At 41.5% G+C, this 22,213-nt stretch overlaps 2 protein-coding genes across 6 annotated transcripts in view; one reads left to right on the top strand and one right to left on the bottom strand.

The window, feature by feature from the left end:
* mical2a (microtubule associated monooxygenase, calponin and LIM domain containing 2a) overlaps nucleotides 1-14,293 on the bottom strand; it is a 43,836-nt gene extending 29,543 nt beyond the window's left edge. For 2 of the 4 annotated variants that reach the window (XM_049604164.1, XM_049604155.1), the window contains exons 1-2: nucleotides 14,140-14,293; nucleotides 2,878-3,247 (exon numbers count right to left, since the gene is read on the bottom strand). In XM_049604164.1, coding sequence (XP_049460121.1) covers nucleotides 2,878-3,138 — 261 coding nt within the window. In that variant the 5' untranslated portion in view covers nucleotides 3,139-3,247; nucleotides 14,140-14,293. The remainder of the gene's footprint in view (nucleotides 1-2,877; nucleotides 3,248-14,139) is intronic. The other 2 variants (XM_049604144.1, XM_049604151.1) reach the window with 2 other exon arrangements.
* dkk3a (dickkopf WNT signaling pathway inhibitor 3a) overlaps nucleotides 14,265-22,213 on the top strand; it is an 11,454-nt gene continuing 3,505 nt past the window's right edge. The window contains exons 1-7 of one of the 2 annotated variants that reach the window (XM_049604252.1): nucleotides 14,265-14,405; nucleotides 17,277-17,533; nucleotides 17,779-17,898; nucleotides 17,986-18,051; nucleotides 20,122-20,214; nucleotides 21,462-21,606; nucleotides 21,699-21,855. In XM_049604252.1, the coding sequence (XP_049460209.1) occupies nucleotides 17,336-17,533; nucleotides 17,779-17,898; nucleotides 17,986-18,051; nucleotides 20,122-20,214; nucleotides 21,462-21,606; nucleotides 21,699-21,855 (779 nt within the window). In that variant the 5' untranslated portion in view covers nucleotides 14,265-14,405; nucleotides 17,277-17,335. Of the gene's footprint in view, nucleotides 14,406-16,685; nucleotides 16,906-17,276; nucleotides 17,534-17,778; nucleotides 17,899-17,985; nucleotides 18,052-20,121; nucleotides 20,215-21,461; nucleotides 21,607-21,698; nucleotides 21,856-22,213 lie in introns of those variants that run through there. The other variant, XM_049604261.1, reaches the window with a different exon arrangement.

Here is a 22,213-nt window from a genome sequence, read left to right as displayed (position 1 = left end):
TTTGAGGGGCATTTTTGCTTGAAATATTATTCAAAAGATTAATCAATTTCACAAATTTTCTTCTAATAGACTTATTTATTAATTGGCTAATCATTTCAGCTCTTCAGGGCACATGAACGATATCATCCCAAACCTAAAACACAAGTGTGTTATGAAACGGCATGACTCCAGAGGCCGTTTGACAGAGCCCAACGGTATCTTATCTAAGAATGTCACCTGCATACAGCAGACTGAACCTGGGGCTTAACATGGATCTAATGTATTATGTTAGTGAAGATTCTCAGTCATCCAGGTCATGGTAATCCTAAATGCTGTATCATTGGCAACTGGACTTGCTTCACCTCTCATCCAAGAAGCTTCTTCAGTTCAGATCTAATGGAAGTGAAGGTTGTCTTCCCTTCAAATTAGGTTTTAACTTTAAATGAACTGTGTATCATAAGTGCACTTCATCTGTTGAATCAAGATGTGTTACCGTCTCAGGGTCAAAATTGCACAAAGCTCTGGAGAAGTGTGTCGAGAATGATTCACATCACAGATTATAAAGGAAAAAAAAAAGATCAATTTGCAATTTCTTTGTGCACAGTGAAACTTTACGAGGAAGAAACACACACTGTGGTTACGTGTTGGTGTCACAGCAGCCTGCCATAAAACACGGGTGACATCACATCCTTTAAAGATTTGCTGCAACAGCGGGAATATGAAGACGAGGCGCCGAGTGATATCACATCTGTCACTGTTATAGAGCTGAGTTGCCATAAAACCATAAGTCGTCACCTTGTGATTCTCCCAGGGATAGGAGGAACTGGAGATCACGTCAAAGCAGATTGTCTGTGCTGTGTGTGATTAAAGAGGCTTCATGCTGCACTTGCTGTACGAGTGTGGAAATTAATAAGCAACTTATTAAATCTCTGGTATTTAGGGCAAAAGGGCAATCTAATAAATTCACAATAAGTTACTCTTTCAGTAATACACATAATCCACTATTTGTCCATCTGGTTTACTGCTTTCGTACCTCTAAAGTACAGCACCACTTTTTATTTTACAACAAAAACCCTGTGGATTGACAAAATTACAAAGTCTGACCTCTTAACTTTTGGCTCAGATGTTTACTTGAGTCACACTTTCTTTATGCGTTCATTTTCTTCCTTCTTACCTATTTTGGTGTTAGCTTAAATAAGACAGAACCCGTAAAACTGAGCTCACACTGGCACATTTAAAACACACTTTAATAACAATCTGGGCCTGGCTCCAGCCTTTCAGGAAGAGCCTATAAAGAGCAGAGCACACCCGCAGAACAACTGGGGCCAAATAATCATAGTTGCTGAGTGATGCTGTCTGTTTCCCTGCGCTGTAAAAACACTCTTTCAAGCTGGAGGCAGCTGATGCCTGAAAGGTAATCACACTCCTCCAGGTTTCTCTACTTTCCCTCATCGCCTTTGCTGCCAAGTCCCCACCCCCCAACCACCACCACCAAACACCCTGACGTGATTCCTTTGTCCCCATTGCAGTTATTGCTTCATAATTCAACTAAAGAATAGCACTTCTATAGCTCTCTTCTTACATGCATTTAAGGAAATTGTCTTTTGTCTGTAATTTGTTCTCTGAACGTGACTGACTGATTGTGTTATTTGGCTGTGCACTGCTATCAAGGTGTTTTTTTTGTCTGCGTCTTCATGAAAGTCATTTGATTATGTGAACATCTGTTGCTTGTTGTGTTTGATATATAGTGTGTGTCTCTTAGCTGTGATTTTTCAATCTGTATGGCTAAACACACACACATATGGGGGGTACAGTGATGGTTCAGTGAAGCAGTTGTCGATGATATAATATTACATGATGTTTGTGTTTCATTCTGTACAGCTTTGTCCCGGAGCACCTGTCTGAGAGCGACAGAATGAGTGTAAAGCAACGTATATCTCTTTAATTTCCTGTCCTGTGTTTGGGGGCTTTTGCAGTGAAAGAGTGAGTGTTACCGTCGCTGATGGTCTGTGTCTGGGCAGGTAGAGGTTAAAGCACTCTGTGGCGTACTTTAGACAGACAGAGTGCTGATTGTTCAAAACAAAGACGAGCCACCTGAGGTGAGGTCATTAAGACATTATCTAAGCCATGAAACATCAACTTTAATGAGGCATGAAAAAAACCTTATGATGTTTTCAGACCTTTTAGATACACGTTCCCAGGATTTCAGGCTTTAACGGGCCATACACGCTTTAGCTGTGCCGACTGTTTTCAAAAGCATATAAGCACATAATATACGTAAACTTGGACAAGCATGCCTGACACAGATAACCCATCATGGAGAACATTTAGTCAGGTTCTCCTGTCGTAGTTGGTAAAATCAAAGATAGTCACGATTTAAGACCTGGCTGCATTTACAAGCTAAAGTATATTTTTTGAGCAAATAAGGACACTGTGAAAAGGATGATGTGTGTTGTTGATTCTTCTATTAAAAGGGCTGCTGTTAGGGCAGTTGACTCCAAAGCCTCGCATAGTGGAGGATCCTTGAATGCATCACCAAGGAGACTTTTTAAAATAGCTGCATGACCACACAAAAATAACAAAACTTTGGCAAAACAGCGCACATTAAGGTCATGTAAACTAAAATGAATGTCCTATCTAACACAGAGTTGAGAATAATTTCGTACCAAACCAAAAAGAAAACAATGTCTACATGGAAAGTAGGAGATAAATCTAAAAATGTCTGATATCATTTGGAAAACTGCCCAGCTGTAAGGAACATAAATATCATTTATGCTCACAGTATTTAATGGGAGGAACATGTAAAATGCTTCGATGTGAATGTATCTTGCTTTCTATCCGTCATCTCCATCTCTACAAGCCGAAAACTGGAAAATATTAAGATATCATTAAACTCACCTTGGTGCCCACACAAGCTTGGCCTTTCTTGTATTCCTTATGGGACATCCTCTTGTCCAGCTTACTCCACAGTGCTTTGGCCTTCCAGTAGGTGACCTTTGCCTTAAGACTGCTGTAGAAGGTGTCATTGTCCGCAGGGTCCAGGTCCAGCTTCCTACAGAGGACGTTGAAGGCCTGAAGGGTTCCCTTACAGGTCGAGGCCTGGACGAAGTTATCAAACAGCTTCTCCACATTGTCGCTCTCCTCCTCTGTCTCTCCCATCTTCCCCCGCAGCAGTAGATGATTTGGTGTGCTGAGGCTCCTGCTTGCTTCAGCAGTCTCTGCCAGATGTGGCTACACCCTCAGCTTGGCTCGCACCGTCATGCCCGGTCTGAGGAGGCAAGACACACAAGAGTCTGATGTCATCTCATGGCGAAACATCTAGCGCAGATGGGTTTCAGTAACTGATTTTTTTCCCATATTCTATTATTAGCCTGATAAAATTGGACATGTTTCATTACGTTATTCAAATTCATTTAAATGGTTTCTAGATTAGAATGTTGAAGTGATTTAAGTTGACAACAGCTGTATTTTATCTTCTCCCATGACTCCAGCTTACATTACCGAATTATCAAGAGGGCACTCGGTACCAGTCCTCATTAACAGTCAAGATCTAAGTCAGCATGCATTTTGAAACACTTACACCCACATCGACTAGATAAAATTCCAAGTGGAGACAAGGCTGCGAGATAAATACCAGAGAGAAGTCAAATGAGCCAGTCTGTCGTTCACACAGCTGTGGAGCATATTCACTACTGTAATTGTGCTTTATAGAGGCATAACCCTGTGAGCCTATAAAAAAGGAGCTGTTTGTGGTTCTTCTGACTACTTATTGGTTCAGCAGAGAACCAAACTTCTCAACGGCTTCAGGGTTCAGTGAAAGCTTTACACAAAACAAAACCGGTGGAGCTTCAACATGAGAGACCCAGCAGGGACAAATAAACAAAACTGTAAACTGCAGTGTGTCGTTACAAGACATCAGGACTTTGCTAAAAATGGAGCATTTTTTGACAGTTTTAGGTTGTATACTTTTGATGTAGTCTATTTCTTAATTGCAACAAAGGCTAGGGTAATGGCTCCAGGGAACAAGAGCCAATCTTGCAATGGGATCACTACAGCCGCAATACAGTGGTTTACAATTTAAAGCAATGTCAGCTAAGGGGGTAAAGTGGGGGACCAATGGCGCCTTTCCTACTTGCTATCCCCTGACGTTGGTGCTCTCGCTTGCCCTATCTTCAAACTCGACCTTCATTGTGATCTCAGCTACACACCTGTAAAGTTTCGTGGGCCTGGGGCACAGAGCGGGAGGCCAATGACTCCTTCCCTATTTCCTACTCAGACTCCCAGGCTCCTTGCTCGAACCACACCCATCTTTAAACTCGATCAACTGAACTACACACCTGTAAAGTTTCATGACGGCATCTTGCATGGGTGTGATGTTAGCGCGTTGACAAAATCTGCCAACACACACACACACACACACACACACACACACACGAGACAAAAATAATGCCAGCCACTGCAGCATTGTTGCAGCTGGTAATCAACACTATACATGCCACATAGAGAATGCCTACATACAGATACTGTTGTTGAGCATTGATTGACAAACAGCTGAATTTACTTGCGTGTTGCAATTCTATATAAATAACATCTCTACTGTATGAACTTCCACATGGGTACAAAGTGGTTTCTTTTTATTGTAACCTGCAAGGAATGCGAACCTTTCATTCCTGGTGTGCAGCGCTGACTATGGATGAGTAGACCGGAAAAGTATTTGTATTGAGGTATTTCTCATTCCAGCTGAAAACCAGACGATGTTTTCAACAGAGGTCTTTGAAACTTAATGCAATGCAAGCCTACACTAACACAGACTGACTGGTTCTGATTGGGTATGCATGCTTAATAGTCCACCTTCTACTGATGTATGTGCCTTCAGTCCGCTTACATATGAGCCTGCGTGTGAAATACTCTGTTACCAAAACACACGCTAGTGTCAGAGTAGAGCTGAACTGACAGTATTAACTACAATGCAGTTTTCCCTTTCCTCCAATCAACCATCAAGCATTTGGAAAACCATGCCAGAAAATCTGTGCCAGAACTCAACATCAAAGCAAAATGTGGAAATTTTCTGCATTAAGCGTGTGTGTGCTCACTTGGGTGGAGACCACAGCTTCTGTGAGTTTTGGGAGAAGTCTGCCTTTGATATTTTAATGTCCCATGGAGCGGGATGGGCAGGGTTAGAGGAGAGGTCAGGCTGGCTGTGAAGCCCCCCACAGTAATCCACTATTACTGTCACACCCCACCCCAGGGCCTCAGGTGGCAGGATGACTCCACCATGAAACTGTTCAGGGAGAGCTTTAGCCAGGGACAATACACCAACACAAAAGCTAGTCCCTACACTCAATGACCATTCAGTCCTGGGTCTCAACATATTTGACTGTGATTTGAATGTGGTGAAATTTTGAATGTGACTCCTACAACAGCTTGTTTGTCCCCACGCTAAAATTAGCATATTCATTTGCACGGTATCCTGTTTGGCTGCATCCTGTTTTCAGAGAAAAGGAACACCATCCAGCCCGTAGAAATACTGTACACTCAAATGACCTCCAGACTGCTTTATACACCTATGAAGCTTCAAAATGCCTCAGTCCTGTGGGTAGACACTGTGGACCCCCGAGGCCTTTCACAGCAGACATTCAGCCTCAGACTCAGAGAGCTGACATTCCTTTGCCACGTGCTCACAAGAGCCCTGAACTGCTCCATCAGCATGAGTCCAACACTCTGCTCACCCTCTCACTGGCTCCACCAGCCAGGTAGTCACAGGACCACCTCTGTAGTTTTTTTTTTGGAGGGGAATTTACTCTCTGATTGTCAATGAGTGACGAGCGATGACTGAGACAGGCATGATATATGATGCAGGTGCTTTAATCTTTCATGCATGGCAGCAGACTGTGATGGGAAAATTGCTCTGTATTCTACCATGTGGTATGTGGAGTGTTTGGGGCCTACATTATGTCTTCTATACAGCCTCTGTGGAGTCAGTTGAGTTAAAAAAAAAAGTTTGTTTGGGTTAGTGAGATGTAAATTGTGCAAAAGCAAACGTGCATTTTCATAACTGCTGTTTTCACAAGAACAGCGAACAATCATTTTACGTTGACATCATTTTATTCTAAACTCTACCCAGCGTTAAACAATGTCTCGAGCTTTTGGTGGAAAGTTCAAATAAAGACATCCTGACTGCACTTATGCCTCCACGTTTCAGTCCGAGTAAAGCGGTTCAAAAAAAAAAAGCACAACTATTGGAACCATCTGTTGTACGAGTCTGCGAGGACTAATGAAAAGGTACCACTTACTGTCTTCATAGCCAAGTCAATGCTCGATACTCAAACTGCATTGTCTCAGGCTGAGTCCAATGACTTCACCATCTCAGTCTGACAGAATGGAAAGTCACTTGTGGGCAGACAGAACTAACCCACGGAAAGGCTGTAAAATACAGCTAATGACAGACGAAGCGGAAAGAATACACACACACACACACACACACACACACACAAACCATACATCATGACCAAACCATATAATGCTTAAGAGGATCAGAGAGTTTAATGGCGAGCAGGTTTTCATCTCCTGTCTGTTTAGAAAATGATCTGATTGAGTGAAACCAACTGCAGCTAATTAAGAAAGTCAAGTGATTAATTTCATTGTAAGCAGTTTGGAATATATACAGTTATATATATAGCTTGTTAGTTTTATTCAACAATCCAAGTGCTTCTATCTCCTGATACTTTGTGTGACATTTCACCATTAGTCATGTGATGACTTCACTGTGCTGTGGCCCAAAAATAGAAGTGTCTGTACTTTGTGTAGTACAAATCCATAGGATGGAGCTGCAGTTGAGTCTATCTAAATGAAAGCAATGCTGTGTATGTGAGAGACATAGAAAGCTATTAGTCTCCAGTATGATAGAGAGGTGGGCGGGGAATGTTAGGAATGTGAAAAATGTACCCGTTACACCTGGACGGCAAAATGAAAGAAAAATATTTAAACACGCACATGTACACTTTTATACACACACATGCATCTTCAGCATGCATACACATTTTCTTATGATATTCTTTTTTATACACTGACTTAACTCATCATTAGTAGTCTACAATATGGACGGCCGGACAGGGAACAATTTTTTAAACACAATGGAGGTCCAAGACACAGATGAATCAGATTTTGGCTACACAGACAATATTACTAGCAGGTCAATTAATCAATTAGACAACTGGTGGTTTTCTTCTGATTGGATTTGCTGACATAAATAGCTATAACTTATTGCCACTGATCCCAAAATTATCCAATTTTTAATACATTTACACACACAGTATATGATAGGGCTGTACTGAATGTCATTTTCTTACATTCGAAGATTTTATCAAGGTTTTCGAATGAAACTACGGATGTCTGTTGTAGCCTATTTCATGACATCATCACCCTAAAATAAAAATTTCGACATCCTTGAACAGAATCCTCAATTTGAATAAAGTGACTCATCAGATTAAATAAGTTTAAATAAATAAATAATTCTTTAATGAATAAATGTTATTTTTGCTGCTGTTAGAATGCTGCTTGACCGTCCTCTTTAATACAAGTGCGTGCCTCGCTTTGTGTGCGTCCAGTGGAAGAGCAAACCTTTTTGGGCTTTTTTTTTACTTAAGTGAAAATGTTGTTTTTGAAAGGCTATACATCAACAGATATGGCCTGAAGAAGAATAATTTGTTAGAATTTGATGATTACATTTTGACTTTTGGACTGACCAGTGCTCTGGAGTTATTAAAAATGTTTGAATCACACAAGTTGGAGACAACTTTATGCAGCCACCTCTGGAATGTAGTTCTACAAATAGTACAACAATGATAATGTAGCCTAATCTTTATCTGCAACTATGAACAGAATGACCAGACATGCAAAAAAAGCTGTGCAGCATTTGAGTGTTATAAATGAACCTTCAAGGCTTCAAAGTATGCAGTGCAGCCCTTGAATTTGACCACCCTGAACGTGACCATGTGCACAGAGCTACGTGCAACACATACAGTACGACTGTGACAGTGACAAAACTGTAAAGACACTGAAGCAAGCGTCAGACCAGTGACATAATGTCTTCATTTGTTTTCGCAGAGCACATAGCTTCAGGCTATCAGAATACAATAGGAAGCTGACAACACAAGGAAAACATTGGGAGTGCTGGGAAATGCACATACTGTAGCGTAGCCAGCCAGCAACAGTAATTACAGACTGGACTGAAGAAAACCAGGAAGGAACCCTCTGTAGGCCCGATAAGCAGGCAGTGTGCCTCAGAAACAGTGCATTTGTGGACTTCAGCCCACTGGCTCTGCCCTTCACCAGGCCCCAGAGCTCTACAGTATTATCTCAGCTCTCTGAAATCTGGCTGCGTGTTCAGGCAGCGGTGCCAAAACAAAAGAAGATCTGTCACAAGCAAGGTAGAAACACTGGCAGAGGGTAGTAAATGTCAGTCAACTTCAGAGGAGAAAACTGTTAATTTACACAAACAGGAGAGGGTTTGTGAAGTTTCAGGGCTGCTGTCTGAAGGCCCGTCTGGCCCACGAGGTGTGTTCACCACATGGCTCCTCTGGAGAATGATTTATCTGGACACACTGAGCACAGACTAACGTCTGCCCAGCTACTGACACAAACAATTCACTTGAGCAATTATTCTGAGCCTAACTACACATTCTCATGTGTTACAATAAATTAGTCCACTGAATTTGTTATCATTTACACTGAGTGTGTCCAGTGTTCTAAAATTAAGAGAAATGGCCAAAGAAAACAGATTCACAAAGCCATCAGAATATCACAAACGAGTGAACATGGACCCTCTTAAGACCAAGACACACCAAAACAACCTCGAAACCTTAGCAGCAACAAAAGCCAACTGCTGCACCGCCTCACATTGCCTATGTCTCGGCCAAAAAGTTGCACACAAACACGCCACAAAGACTACAGCTGACAGCCAGCCAGCAGGTTCGTTCTGCACCTGTGTGATAGGACATAACTCTCCACACCAGCAGATGGCAGTTATTTGTGTTCGTCATTCAAAAAGGGAGACCGAAAGACCAGTTCCCACGTTAAAAACACAATCCAATGTTGAAAGAAGAGAGCATATTTACTGTGCACCAGTGAAGTTTAACATAAATCATCACAAAACCTTTCTGCTGAAGAGTTCAGTGACTAAAGACAAATAATCTGACTTGCGTAACAAGTTTGTTTTAGTCTCACTCCCTCTTGACTTTAGCTGTTTGTTTACGTTCCTCACTTCCATTTCTCTTCTCTGTCACTGAGATAAACTGCCAATCAGAAGGATTTCATTCACTGACAGATGCTCACTGATGACCCAAGACTGACCAACATCGGCTTTGTATATCAGGTCTTTTAAAGGTCTAGAGTGTAGGATTAAGTGGTACCCAGCGGCTAGGTTGCAGAACTGAAACTTCTCCTGTATGCTAAGCATGTAGAAGAACTACAATGGCCAACATGGAAACATGAAAATGCCAATGTATGGTTTGTAAGTTCTGGGCTACTGTAGAAGAACAAGGCAGACTCCATGGAGATAACCCACCCCATATGTAGATATGAACGGCTCATTCTGAGTTAATGAAAACACAATGATTCTCATTTTCAGGTGATTATGCGCTAACAAAAACATAATTATATATAATATTCCATTTCTGCCACTACATATGCATCTAAATCCTACACACTGGACCTTTAAACATCAAAGATGTAGTAAATATAAACTACAAGGTGAAGACAAGCTGCAAACTGACCTTAACGTATCAGTGTGTATCTTTCCCGTGTGTCTCTAAGCCTGGTGAGGGTTTAGATGGTGCTATTACTGCCTGGCAGAAATAGCAGATTCTGTAAGCCAACAATCAGTAAAATGCCAGGCTCAGAATAGACAAGTGTTATGTTGCAGAAGAAAACAGCACATGATCTGCAAAGACATCAACATGGCTAAACTCTGTAAACAAGAGACCCTGTAAACAAGTCTACCTCGGATGAACACAAAAAATGTACAAAGTTCAAATCAATAACAGTCGAGTGCTCTGGGTTCATCAGTGTTGAACTGTAGCGGGGCCGGGTAGCAACACAGATTCTCAGAAAACTAAATATTAAAAGCAGTTTGAACACTGCTGACTTGCTGCAACACCAGGAATGTCTTGGTAGTTGAATCATGAACCATGGTTACGCACTACATTTCAAAAAGCTGTGAGTGCTGCGACAAAGTACATGAGCTCCCTCAGACGCCTCCCAACCAAACTCTTCCTGTGGAGTGTGTCTGGTTTCCTGTCCAGATCAAAGCTCAGAGGAGTGCTGCCTCTGTAAAACTTCACCTCTGTGATTTTAAAGCATGACTAAGATACGTTTCAAACCCTTTTCAGTACGCTGCTGTCCCTGACCAGATGGAACGGGTTACTGATATCCTGGGGTGAGTGTACCACAGCAAAGTCTCCTTGTGCCTCCTCCAGTGGCTCCATCTTTCAGTACGCTACTGGTTTGGGTGTGATATCTCCTTACATACCTTTCAGTGTAGCAACAGCTTTTAAAAAAGCAGAAATCATGTTGTTTTTTATGTAACATTTATGGGCTAGCAGTCAACAGGGAACAACATGCCCCACCTATCTCTGAAAGTTCCTATCTCTTTTGTGTGGCTGATGCCCAGACACATGGGTCAGTTTTTATGCTGTGGAACAAGGAAGGAAACATATTGCAGAGAGGAAGGAGAAAGTTTACGACACCTCCCTCGCAATAATGAGCACAAGCTTCCACTCACAGTTAGTTTATCAGGCTGTGTGAAACGTGGTTACATTGTTTTCAGCCACAGCATGACGTCCTCACACATCTTTATCAATCTCATTTATTTACTGATCCATTCATTCACTAGGACTTTCATTCACTGATTTATTTAACTGTTTGACCCATGTATCTCTTTAACAACAGTATTTATGTTGCCAAAACTAAAATATTAAGTATCTAAATAAAAGCTCACCTTCGTTAGTATCAAATATATCTTTACCTGTATGCAAGAAGCTGAAACTGTTGAATAATAATGTGACAGTAGGAGCAGCTTAAACATCCACTGTGCAAGATTTATGGGGATATATCAGCAGAAATGGAACAGCACATAGTATGTATGTTTCTTTAGTGTATAATCACCTGAAAATAAGAATTGATGTGTTTTCGCTACCTTAAAATGAGCCGTTTATATGTACATAGGGAGAGGCCCCTTGTCTACGGAGATCGCCATGTTGCACTGCCATGTTTATACAGTAGCCCAGAACAGACAAACACTGGCTCTAGATAGGACTTATTTTCATGTCAGCCAATGTAGTAAGCAGCCACTCTGCTACACGATAAAACCTCCTGAATGTCTGGATCAGAAATAAGGTGAGCACACATTAAGTTATCAGACAAAAATAGTGGACAACAAATTTGCAAGTGATAGACGACCTGCCCGTCTGTGACATGCCAAACAGGGTACCAGAAACTCTGATTTGTGAACATGAAACTGATTTACTCAGTGTTTTCACTGCTTTAAATAACCTGGGGTCTCATTTATAAACATTGTGCAGGCACAAAACGAGACCTGAAAGAGGCGCACGCCATTTCCCACGCAAAAGTTGTGATCTATAAAAACAGACTTGATGGGAGAAACTTTGACGCATACTTTCTAACATTTTGGCGGCGGGAAATTGGCAAGGAGGTTGGGGAGGTGGAAGCCTGATTGTAGAAAATGTTGAATTTTTTGGTGCACATAATTTTTGGCATTTAGCTGTATGTACATTTTGAGTATGGATCCTACACACTGTTTTATAAATGAGTACCCTGTTTTTTTTTTGTTTTGTTTTGTTTTGGAGAAGAAAGAGAACTCTGGGTAAAAACCTCCTCAACAATGAACACTGAAGGAATTCTAACCAGGAGAAGTTTCAGCTGGTTGCAATCTGCAATCCTCACAAACAGATGCCACTAAATCCCCCTACATCTTACATACTGGACCTTTAAAGACTAAAGCAAACATTAAAGAACTGAGATCTTGGTGAGAAGTCTATCATAAGTAACACTCAATTATGTGTCAAGCTTGCAGGAGCAAGAGTCTGAAATGTAGAACACGATGTAAAAGACGAGGTAGTTGACATCATTTTTAGACTTTCCATAAGCATCATCATAATGTCGGCCTTCGTTTGGCTGCATGATTGGAGGGACCTGTGCAGCTTTCTGTAATGCTGTTTTTATCCCCGCACACTGTTGTTAAGTTAAACTCCAGTAAAGCCAGTAATTACAAACTAAAAACGAAAGGCTGGCACAGGAATTTGCAGTTGTAAGCTACTGAAGCTGTGGCGAAGACTATCAAGCCAAGAGGTATTTTTTTCCCAGACATTTTGGCAACAGTCGAAGGACAGTTTGAAAAATGTGGAAGTTTGCGTGTGAATGTCAACGGAAGTGCTTTGCCACACCGGTTACTGTCTGTGTTGCTGTGAAATACAGCTCTAATACACAGCCTTGTGATGTCGAGATGTTTGCATGTTCTCTCGGCTCTAAGGTAACTGTATTTGTTGGAAGGAGGAGAACATGGTTCTGTAATCACTGAGCTTGTACGGAACATAAGCCTCGCAGATATTTGGCAGAAACACAAGACCGTTTGATAAAACATTCGCCAAAAGACTACTTATCTTATTAAGCAATACACTGTTTACGCTGCCTTTCCATATATTTATATCATGGCATATAAATGACTCAAAAAAGGCTTACTGAAAGGGAAATTCCCGTAAGAGGAACGTTGAACGTTTATGCATAGAGATTGTTAATCACCAGGGGCATTAATCACATGGACCACCAGTGTCTGGGCCAGATGCTGTATGTATGAACACTGTTAAGATGTTCGCACGTTCACTGGCAGAGTCGCTCTGTAATAAAGTTTGGATCTTAAAGTTTGACTGAGAAGGGTCGGCTGTATCTTCAACAGTCTTACAGTCCAGAGGAAATGATTACTCATACACCAGTGGGAAGGAGAACTACCACTGTTTGTATGACTCTTTTGACCCCCCTTAAAAAATGTTGCTGAACAAATCATGCATCATCTGGCAAGACACATGAATCATACCAGACTGAGTGCTCATGCCGTATTTTGAAACCTGGAAGTGAGAGAAGCTTTTTTTCCTCATTGGTCCAAATTTGAATCTGTTTTTTCCTGCTTTGTTGGGAATCCAATGTCAAAAGTTCAGCTGTGTTTGATCAGTGGCAGTGGCTGCATATTAACCTGCACCCACAGGAGAAAACATTAACAGTAGTTTCTGTCGCTCACTGACCTTCATTTGGTAACCTCACAGTTCAGACTGTCAGCACCACACCTTTCTTTATTATGCAGTCTGTTGTATTACAACAACCCGAAGACAGAATGAAGGCTATTTACAGCCTGGAGGCTGCTGAGCAGGTGGAGTCAAAAGAGCCAGTTAGTTAACTTGTACTGACAGGACAGCTTTTAGTTAATGGTGGGATTTGGTGAGGAACGACTGTAACCGGGATCTACTTGTTTTTGCTCTCTTTGAACTTCAACTGGCTCTTACTCTAGTTTTGAATGGGTTTGCATAGAGGCATGTTTGAAAAGCTGCCACACAGTCACAAAAGGGATGTATGTTCAAAAGTGATTTATGACATGAACACCAGCGTAAGAAAAATGCAGCTTGCGCAAGTGGAGATAACCTTTGTGTTATCAGGGAGACAGAGACAAGCCCAGATGTCTGCCTGCTGTCAGACAGCGTTCAATCACGGCGATCACAGTAAAATGCGAGATTCAGCACGTGTTCATAAAACTCCAAACTCACCAGGAGCAAAACAACATTGCTCTCAGCCAAACAGCAGCAAACAAATCAACATTATCTCAATCAACATCCCAACTGATACTAATGTAGTGACCATTGTCGGTCCATACTGTGACCCGTGGACTACTCTGATGATAGCCTGTTTATTCCCTTTACAATAACTTTTCATACAACCTTAATCTAGCCTGGTTGTCACACTATAGAGTCCTATGTCAAACTTGCTACTATTCTCAAACAAGGAAAACAGCACCTCTGTCAGGTGTCTCAACCTCACCCCGACCACTAACTTAGGTAAAGACACATAAACTACAAGGAGTAAAACAAAAGCACTGACCTCACATCTCAATCAAACTCTTCTTCCTTCCAGTGTCTTCGCTCCTGGACTGTTGTGTAAAGTTGGTCGGTCCTCAGTCAGCCTGACAGACAGCAGCAGTCAGTTTCTCTGAGCAGCGGAGTCCAGTGTTTGAAGGCGGGGCTGCAGAGTCAGACACATCCCTGAGCTGCTACTGTGGCTGCTGTTTAATCCACAGGATCCAACTTTACTCGTGCCAAAGGCATATTTCACTTCTTCGCCGACCACCCGCCGCCTGCTGAAAGCCTGTGAGTTCACCCCACAGGAGTATTATAACTAATTGCACAACAGGTTGCATTTATTTATAGGAATGAATTAAATCTGGGTGGGCTGCAGATCTAAGAAACTGGATAGAAATAAAAGCTAAATTATAACATACTTAGCATTTAATTACTTAAAGGCATGAGCCTCAACTAAACTTTTAAGGATTAGGATAGCTTCAAAATACACCACAAAAACAAACATCAAGAGCAAACTTCATTCCTTGCTCCTCATTTTGCACGAGACCACCTGGGCCTACGCCCCGCGCCACAGTTGGTCCACACACTATACATTTGACAGCGTCAGCAGACACTGGAGTCCATACAGCACATGGACAAAACCATTAAACAAACACTGCAAACGTGTGCGCACAAAGTTAAGTCCTCTGGCCACATGTATTCACTATAAAAGCAAATGTCGCCATCTTGTGGCCAGACTAGGGAACTACAATTACAAGAAGACTGGTTTGAAGGATCAGTTCACCCATATGAAATGTATTTTCTCACTTAACTAAAGAGTGGCCGTGGTTTAGAACTTGTCCCACGTTTTATTAGATCATGTTTGACCTTTCTGCCTCTTCCACAATACAGTGAAGATTAACTGCATTTTGTGTGTGGTGCCCGCACCATTGGAAAATGGACACAGTGCACCAATTTCAGAACATGCCTTTGAATACAGTTGTCATGCAGACCATTTTTTTGCCCCAAAGTTGTTCCTCAAAACTGCTTGGGGGCTGTTCTTTAATTATCAGAGGAAGGGGGTGGCTTATATGTGACTTTTAAATCTATTTTTTTACCCACAAATATTTTTACTTGAGCCTCTCCAACTGACTGGGGAACAAGTGCATGACGCTCTCTCTACCACAAATAACTTTTTTTGTTTGTTTATTTCTTCTTTTTTTTCTTTTTTTTTTTTTTTTGATATTCACACCAAAGTTAGGTATTGGAGCCAATGCAGCAAGCAAACATTTTGGGAGTAAAAAAACTGTCCACAACAGTGACCATGTCAGTAACTTGGTATGGTGGACATTATTTGATTTTGAAAATGTAGTTAGAATAGTTAGAAATTGAAAACAAAGTACTGGAGGGTTGTTATTTTTTATTGTTTGTTTTTTGTTTGTTTTTATGCATGCAGGAGAGCAGAATTAAATGTTTTTCACAGAATCTGGTTAGTGCAAACAAAACTAACTGATACATAGAATTAAGTGACTTTGAAGACTGACACCTACATCATGATGTCTTTAAGTTCAGTCCAAATTTGAAAATCTGCCAATAATTTCTGTTTTTACAGTTTCTGGCTGTAATTTAAAGGGTGTATTTTGGCAATTCTTAAGTAAAACACGCTTTTCAAACCCGCCAGAGAGATTTTAGGATTCAGAGGGTATTTGAAATAAATATAAAATACAACATTAGTGTTGTATGTCCCTCCCAGATGCCAAAATAAAACACAAGTCCCTCCCTAGTGTTTAAAATGTTATTTGACATGCTGTAGTCGCTAACTTTATTCTGCATTGTTTTCGTCTTTATTTAACTCACATCCATAAATAACCATATTTTAGGGATGATATGAGACTGCTTTACTCGTTGAGTCCCACGGTAAAACAATCATGCCCTGATGTAGACTCTCTAGTCGAAACACACTAATTTCTCCATGAATCAGTAAAGAATTTTTAACTAGGGCCTACAGTTAGAGTGCCTAGGATGCATTTTTGGACTGCCTGCCTGTACTGTGTAGTTTTACACTGAGTGAACAGGCCACTCATTGTTTTTTGTCTTTATGTGACTATTTGTCCTATGCTTTAAGAGCAACTGATTTTTTTATTTACAATTTACTACACAGTGCCACTACATTCCTTATTTTTTCTTCAGTAAAACAATCATGTTGCTCTGCTGTCACTCGTATATTTCACTCAAAACTGAACATTTCACAATAAAAGTTTCACTTCCTGTTCATTTGTCATGTCGGTACGGAAGCTGCACAGGACCACAATAAAGATTCACAATGGTTAAAATATACAGGAACAAAGTAACAACACATATTCACAATCTCCAACATTACACTGAAGAATATTTCTTTCTATATTCTAGCAAGTCATACCATCCAACAATAAAATAAATGTATCACTGATAAATGGGGCTTACACCCGCCTTCCGAATTTTGCACCATCTCCCCCTCCCTCATAAGTAACGAACAGTCCCTTATTATTGAGTATCACATTTTCAATATTTACTAATTGTCATCTCTCACAGTACGGTTATGTAGCATAGAGCTCAATTTTAATTACAATATGACTTTTAGAGCGAGTAAAATAATCGGTAATCTGTGAAATTTTCTTCAGATGGTCAGTACTGTCCGTTACAGTCTTACTTAATTAGTTCGCGATAGCCAACGTTACATCAGGACCGGTGTTCAATATTGTAGTTTCATCTTGGACACTGACTACAGAAAAATATAGCAATGTCAGACTTTGGGCATTGTCTATTTTAGGTTTGTTTTTTAATATCAAATTCACACTATGTCAGCCGTTAGGCTACATTTGTTTCACCAGTTAGCTAGGGTTAATGCTAACTAGTAGCTAACTAGCATGAACTAAAAATTCAGTTGCCATGGTTACCGGCCGTTTACTCCGCGTGGTTAAACTTGACCGGAACTATGTTTGAGATGTCCCGGTTACATTAAGAGAAAACCAACGATACATTTAGAAACTTTTTTTCATATATTTATATTTGAATATCATAATTGGGAGGTTTTACCTGTTAGCAGAGCATGTTATGAAGATTGTTAACATGTATGAGGTGATGACCCCTTCAGTGACGGAGACGCATCAGCTGTGGTGACGTTAGTTGTGTTTCTCGCAGCATCACCGCCACACCCTCAGTCAGAGTGCAGCAGCAGCAGCAACAGCAGCAGCAGCAGCATGACACGAGTCGCCCTGCTAGTTTTGGCTCTCACAGCAGTCTGCAATGGCATCCTCCCTGAGATAGTGGACTCAGGCATCAGTCACATCCTGGAGGATAATCCTGCCCAGGGACAGACGGAGCTGGACCGCATGTTTGTGGAAGTGGAGCAGCTGCCAGAGGATCCGCAGCAGAAGCCTGAGGATGCGTTTCATCAAGTAGGCAGGCAGTTGACTGTCAGCATCTTGCTTTTAACATGACTTAGCAGTATTTCACTGCAGAAAACAACCTATGGCATTGTCAGAATCTTTTAAAAGGGAATCAAACACTTATATCTGTAGTGAGAAACAGCCTAAAGCTTGGAGGCAATGGCAGCAGTGGAAGGAGCTAGAATATGGGAGTGACTTCTTATTGCATCTCTTTACATGTAGTCTGTGTTTTATAATCTCTCTGATCCTTGCAGACGAACAACGAGAGTGTCAGTCCCAGCCCTCATCCCAATAACCTTCCTCCAAGTCATCACAATGAAACTGCAGCCGATAATGTGATTGATAACGAGTCTGTCCACACCTCAGCAGAGCAGGTAGGCTCATAAACAGTAAACAAAAACTGAGATAATGTTTGAGTCCCTGTGTGAATGAACCTAAACAGATGTGCTGCCTTTGCACAGGAGACAAACAACATCACTGTGACCGCAGCCGTCCAGTCCAGTGACCTCGGGAACAATATTGATCATGTAAGTTTATTCTGTTTACCTACAGTCTTTATTGATACACAACTCAGTTAAAAACATCTTTAAACAGAAACCTTGTGTTTTTCATAATGCTTTTGACTGCTGAGTTTGAATTCCTGGACATGAAAAGGCCTCAGCATTGCATAATGTCTGGCAGCAGCATCACAGCTGCTGACTTGGCATAATGTCTGCAAATGAATCAGACAGTGTGTGTGTAGGATGCGCAGTGTGATTTCGTGTCTTCATTCATCGCCTGCGCTATGTGAAAAAATGAAAAAGTTGAAAGAAATGCTGACACGCAGGGGATTTGTTGAGTTTGTTTATCAAAATGATGACTGTACAGTAATGTTGATAAATAAGTGATGGCTTGTGCTTTGCTGCTTGTAACTGGAATTTGCTTTTAGGATTTAAGTTTCTAACAGGAGAGGGTTATATGCAACAACACAGATATATAAGCATGGTTATTTACAGTATAGTCGTATAAAGAGACTCTTTTTATCACTGAGTCAACTGACAGCCCCTGGCTAAGTGATGTATTTTATGGTCATTTCATATTGTATTTGATTCATGACAAAAACAGTACTTAACAAGTGATAAACTGCAGGACGTTTGTGTGAAATGAGCGATTTGGAGGAATATTTCCCGGGAATGTTGCGTCAGAGATGAGTTTTCCTGATACTTTTAGTAACTCTCAATACAATTCTCTGTTCGCTGTGGGCTTTCCTTTTGACAAATTCACTGTTTTCTTATCGTTGATGCTTGACCATTGCTCTATTAGCTCTTTGGTTGTTTTAACTGCATATATTTCCAATACAGGACAAGGCACTTAAGCAGAGTGTAGGCTCTGTCAGTGTTACAGTGCAATGTATTGCTGGAAATCTTGGGGTCCTAGCATTCATGTTCACCCAAACACCAGTGTAGACCAAGCAAACCCCCTCATGGCAACAACACTCCACAATGGCAGTAGCACCCCCAGCAGGACATCAGGATCTGCTGTGAAGACCCTGGTGTCAGACACCACGGGACATCCCCAGACTTCTTGTGTCCATACCTTGACATGTCAGAGCTATGTCCAATCCGTAGAGGCCCACCGTGGATGAGCAGTACGTCTGGGGTATTGGCATGTCCCACAGATGCTCAGTCAGATTGGGAACTGGGGAATTTGGAGGCCAGGTTGATGCCTTGAGCTCTTTGTCACATTCCTTGGGCCACTCCTGAGCAGATTTTGCAGTATGGCATGGCGCATTGTCCTGCTGAGTGTTGTTGCCATGAGGGGGTTTGCTCGATCTGCAACAGTGTTTGGGTGAGGGGAGCACGTCAATCAACATCCACATAGATGCCAGGACCCAAGGTCTCCCAGCAGAACACTGCATTGTAGCAAGATAATCAATGTTATTTATTTCACCTGTCTTACACCCTTTAAAATCAAGAAGGCCCCTGCAGGACCCTACATGAAGCTTTGGTGACCCGTAGTGGGGGTCAGGACCCCCAGGTTGGGAACCACTGGCTTAGAGTGGATAAAACACATTAGAGAAAACATTTATCTGAATTACGACACCCAGTCAGAATAACAATAATGTTTATTATGTTTTTGTCACTTTGTATACTGTCAGATGGAGGTCCATTAAATAATATGCTGTTAGACACATGATAAAAAGACAGGAGAGGTAAATGGCTGATTACATGGTAACTCTGGGACAAGAATCTGTCCCAGTTGCAAGAGATAAAAATAAAACAGGAGGAGGCGCCTCTTTCTTCATAAATATGTTCTGCCTGCTTAATTAGCTCCAAGGAAGGATATGCAACCTGAAACTTTAATTTATTTAGTTCTTTACTTTGCATTATGGACAAAATACTGTGACCTGAATGTGTTTTAAATCCAGAGTTTCTCTTGACTTTGGGGTTCAATAGAGATAGATGGAGTGGCTGAACATTTCTAAGTCTGATGTTAACATTTCCTCAGCATATTTAACATAGTTTCTATATGTAAGTGGACCATCTTATTTCACATAATAACTGAATTTGGACCAAACCATGGAGTTCAAATTGATCCTTCCTCTGTCTCATCTTTAGGGATGCATCAGTGATGGGGACTGTGGGAAGGGAAAGTATTGCCTTTCTGACAAACGCAACTCCAAGTGTCTGCCTTGCAAAGCTGTGGATGTGGTAAGTGAATCTAAAGCTACCTTTATATGGGCGCCAGATCTCTCTATAATGTTCTGTCACTCTCAAACACATACACACGCACAGACAGTCACTTCCGGCCAGCTGGGGTTTCACCTCGACTGCATTGCAGTGTGTCCACAAGTGTAACTGGAGTGTGTTGTTTGTGAGCACTCTGTCCTATGAGCTTAAAAGAAAGAACAGGACATGTCAAGGTTAAATAAGAGCTCGTCTCTCAGAAGATGTCTGGAGCAAAAAGAATATTAGTAATAATGAGAGTCGTCTCTCCAGAGAGTCACCCATTGGTTTTATTTAAGACTTGGTTACTGCTGCTGATTCTGCGGTGTATTCACTGGATGAACTGGTCTCAGTGTAGCAGAAACAAAAGCAACGCAAAGGGATAAAGATACTGGCGGTCTGCCAACAAGAGCGCAGTGTGAGTAGATAATAAATACACAGAGGACAGGATCTGTGTCTCGTCAGAAGCACTGCACTGGAAACTCTGCGTGGAAATAACCAGAACACTGTTAGCTATATCTCTGAATTAACAATTCATAGAAGGTGTGCAGGAACAGGAACCTGTCTCACTGCTATCAGAGACCAGTTGACCCGCTGATCTCATTTATATTTAACCAAAACAGCATCAGCGGACTTCACACTTAGAGAATAATTAATGTCATTAATTCTGCAGTGAGTTTCAGCCTTGTTGAACTAAAGGTGCATGCTGGGTTTTAATTTATATGACTTTAAAATACACACTATGCAGGATTTTCCTTAAAAGCATTGTATAGACTGGGGATACTCAACTTGCTTTGCCTGGGGGCCACTTTTGCAAGATGACAGGAGGCCAGGGGCCAGTCACAGCAGTCCAACATAGGTCAGCTGTACGCAGGGGCTTTTCAGGGCTTAGATCGGACCTCTGTCGGGGGGTCTGTCGGATTCTCTCCTGGCACTTTTTCGATAAAAAAGCTCTATTTTGATGGTTTTTCATGCAGTCTGGCACCACATTTATATTAGAAGTACAAAAATAAATAAAGCAGCAGGCATCCAAGATTTTTCTTCGCAGAAGAAATGCAAGTATAGCAAGTCGAAACACCAAATGAGAGTGAATCTGGGGTTGGCCTTTACTTAACGTTCACTGGCAAGCACCTGCATCATATACCTTTAAGACACCAGTGTTACAAACATAATTTGCATTAGATATCTACTGAAATGTTCAGAAAATTAAAACTGTTTCTCCATTCTCTCAGTCCTGCACTAAGGATAAGGAGTGCTGCGGTGAACAGTTGTGCATATGGGGTCAGTGCACTCTGAATGCAACCAAAGGAGAGGCTGGCAGCACTTGTCAGTACCAGACCGACTGCAGCCCAGACCTCTGCTGTCTTTTCCATAAAGGTACAGTACGACACACAGTGTAGTATATGCTGGTTAGTGGTTCTCTGCAGTCTCTCACAAAATGTATCTGAGTGTTTTCTCTGTGCGTTCAGCCCTGCTCTTCCCCGTCTGCTCGGCCAAGCCCATTGAGCGTGAGCGCTGCTTCGGTGCATCCAACCATCTGTTGGAGCTTTTGTCCTGGGACACTCAGGACGAGGGACCCAGGAAACATTGTCCCTGTGCAGGAGGTCTGCACTGCCAGCACCTGGGGTGAGTACAGTGCAGTTAAAGGTCCAGTGTGAAGGGTTTAGGGGGATATGTTGGCAGAAATGGAAGATAATATAATACTAAGTACATTTCCATTAGTTTATTATCACTTGAGAAGAATTGTTGTGTTTTCGTTATCGTAGAACAAGCTATTTGTCTACATAGGAGGCGGATCATCATCCACAGAGTCTGCAGTGTTTCTACAGTGGCCCAGAAAGGACAAAGACTGGCTCTAGATAGTACAATTGGTGTTTTCACGTCAGCCACCGTAATTAGCAGCCCCTCAGTGATGAGTAATGTCGTGAAAATAGATTTATTTTTTAAACATAGAACTGCCTTATTCAGTGTTTTTACCGGTTTA

The sequence above is a fragment of the Epinephelus fuscoguttatus genome, linkage group LG2, assembly GCF_011397635.1.
Source record: "Epinephelus fuscoguttatus linkage group LG2, E.fuscoguttatus.final_Chr_v1".
Classification (NCBI taxonomy): Eukaryota; Metazoa; Chordata; class Actinopteri; order Perciformes; family Serranidae; genus Epinephelus; species Epinephelus fuscoguttatus.
The sequence above is the reverse complement of the archived record's forward strand: the minus strand, read 5'-3'. Positions and strand labels throughout refer to the sequence as shown.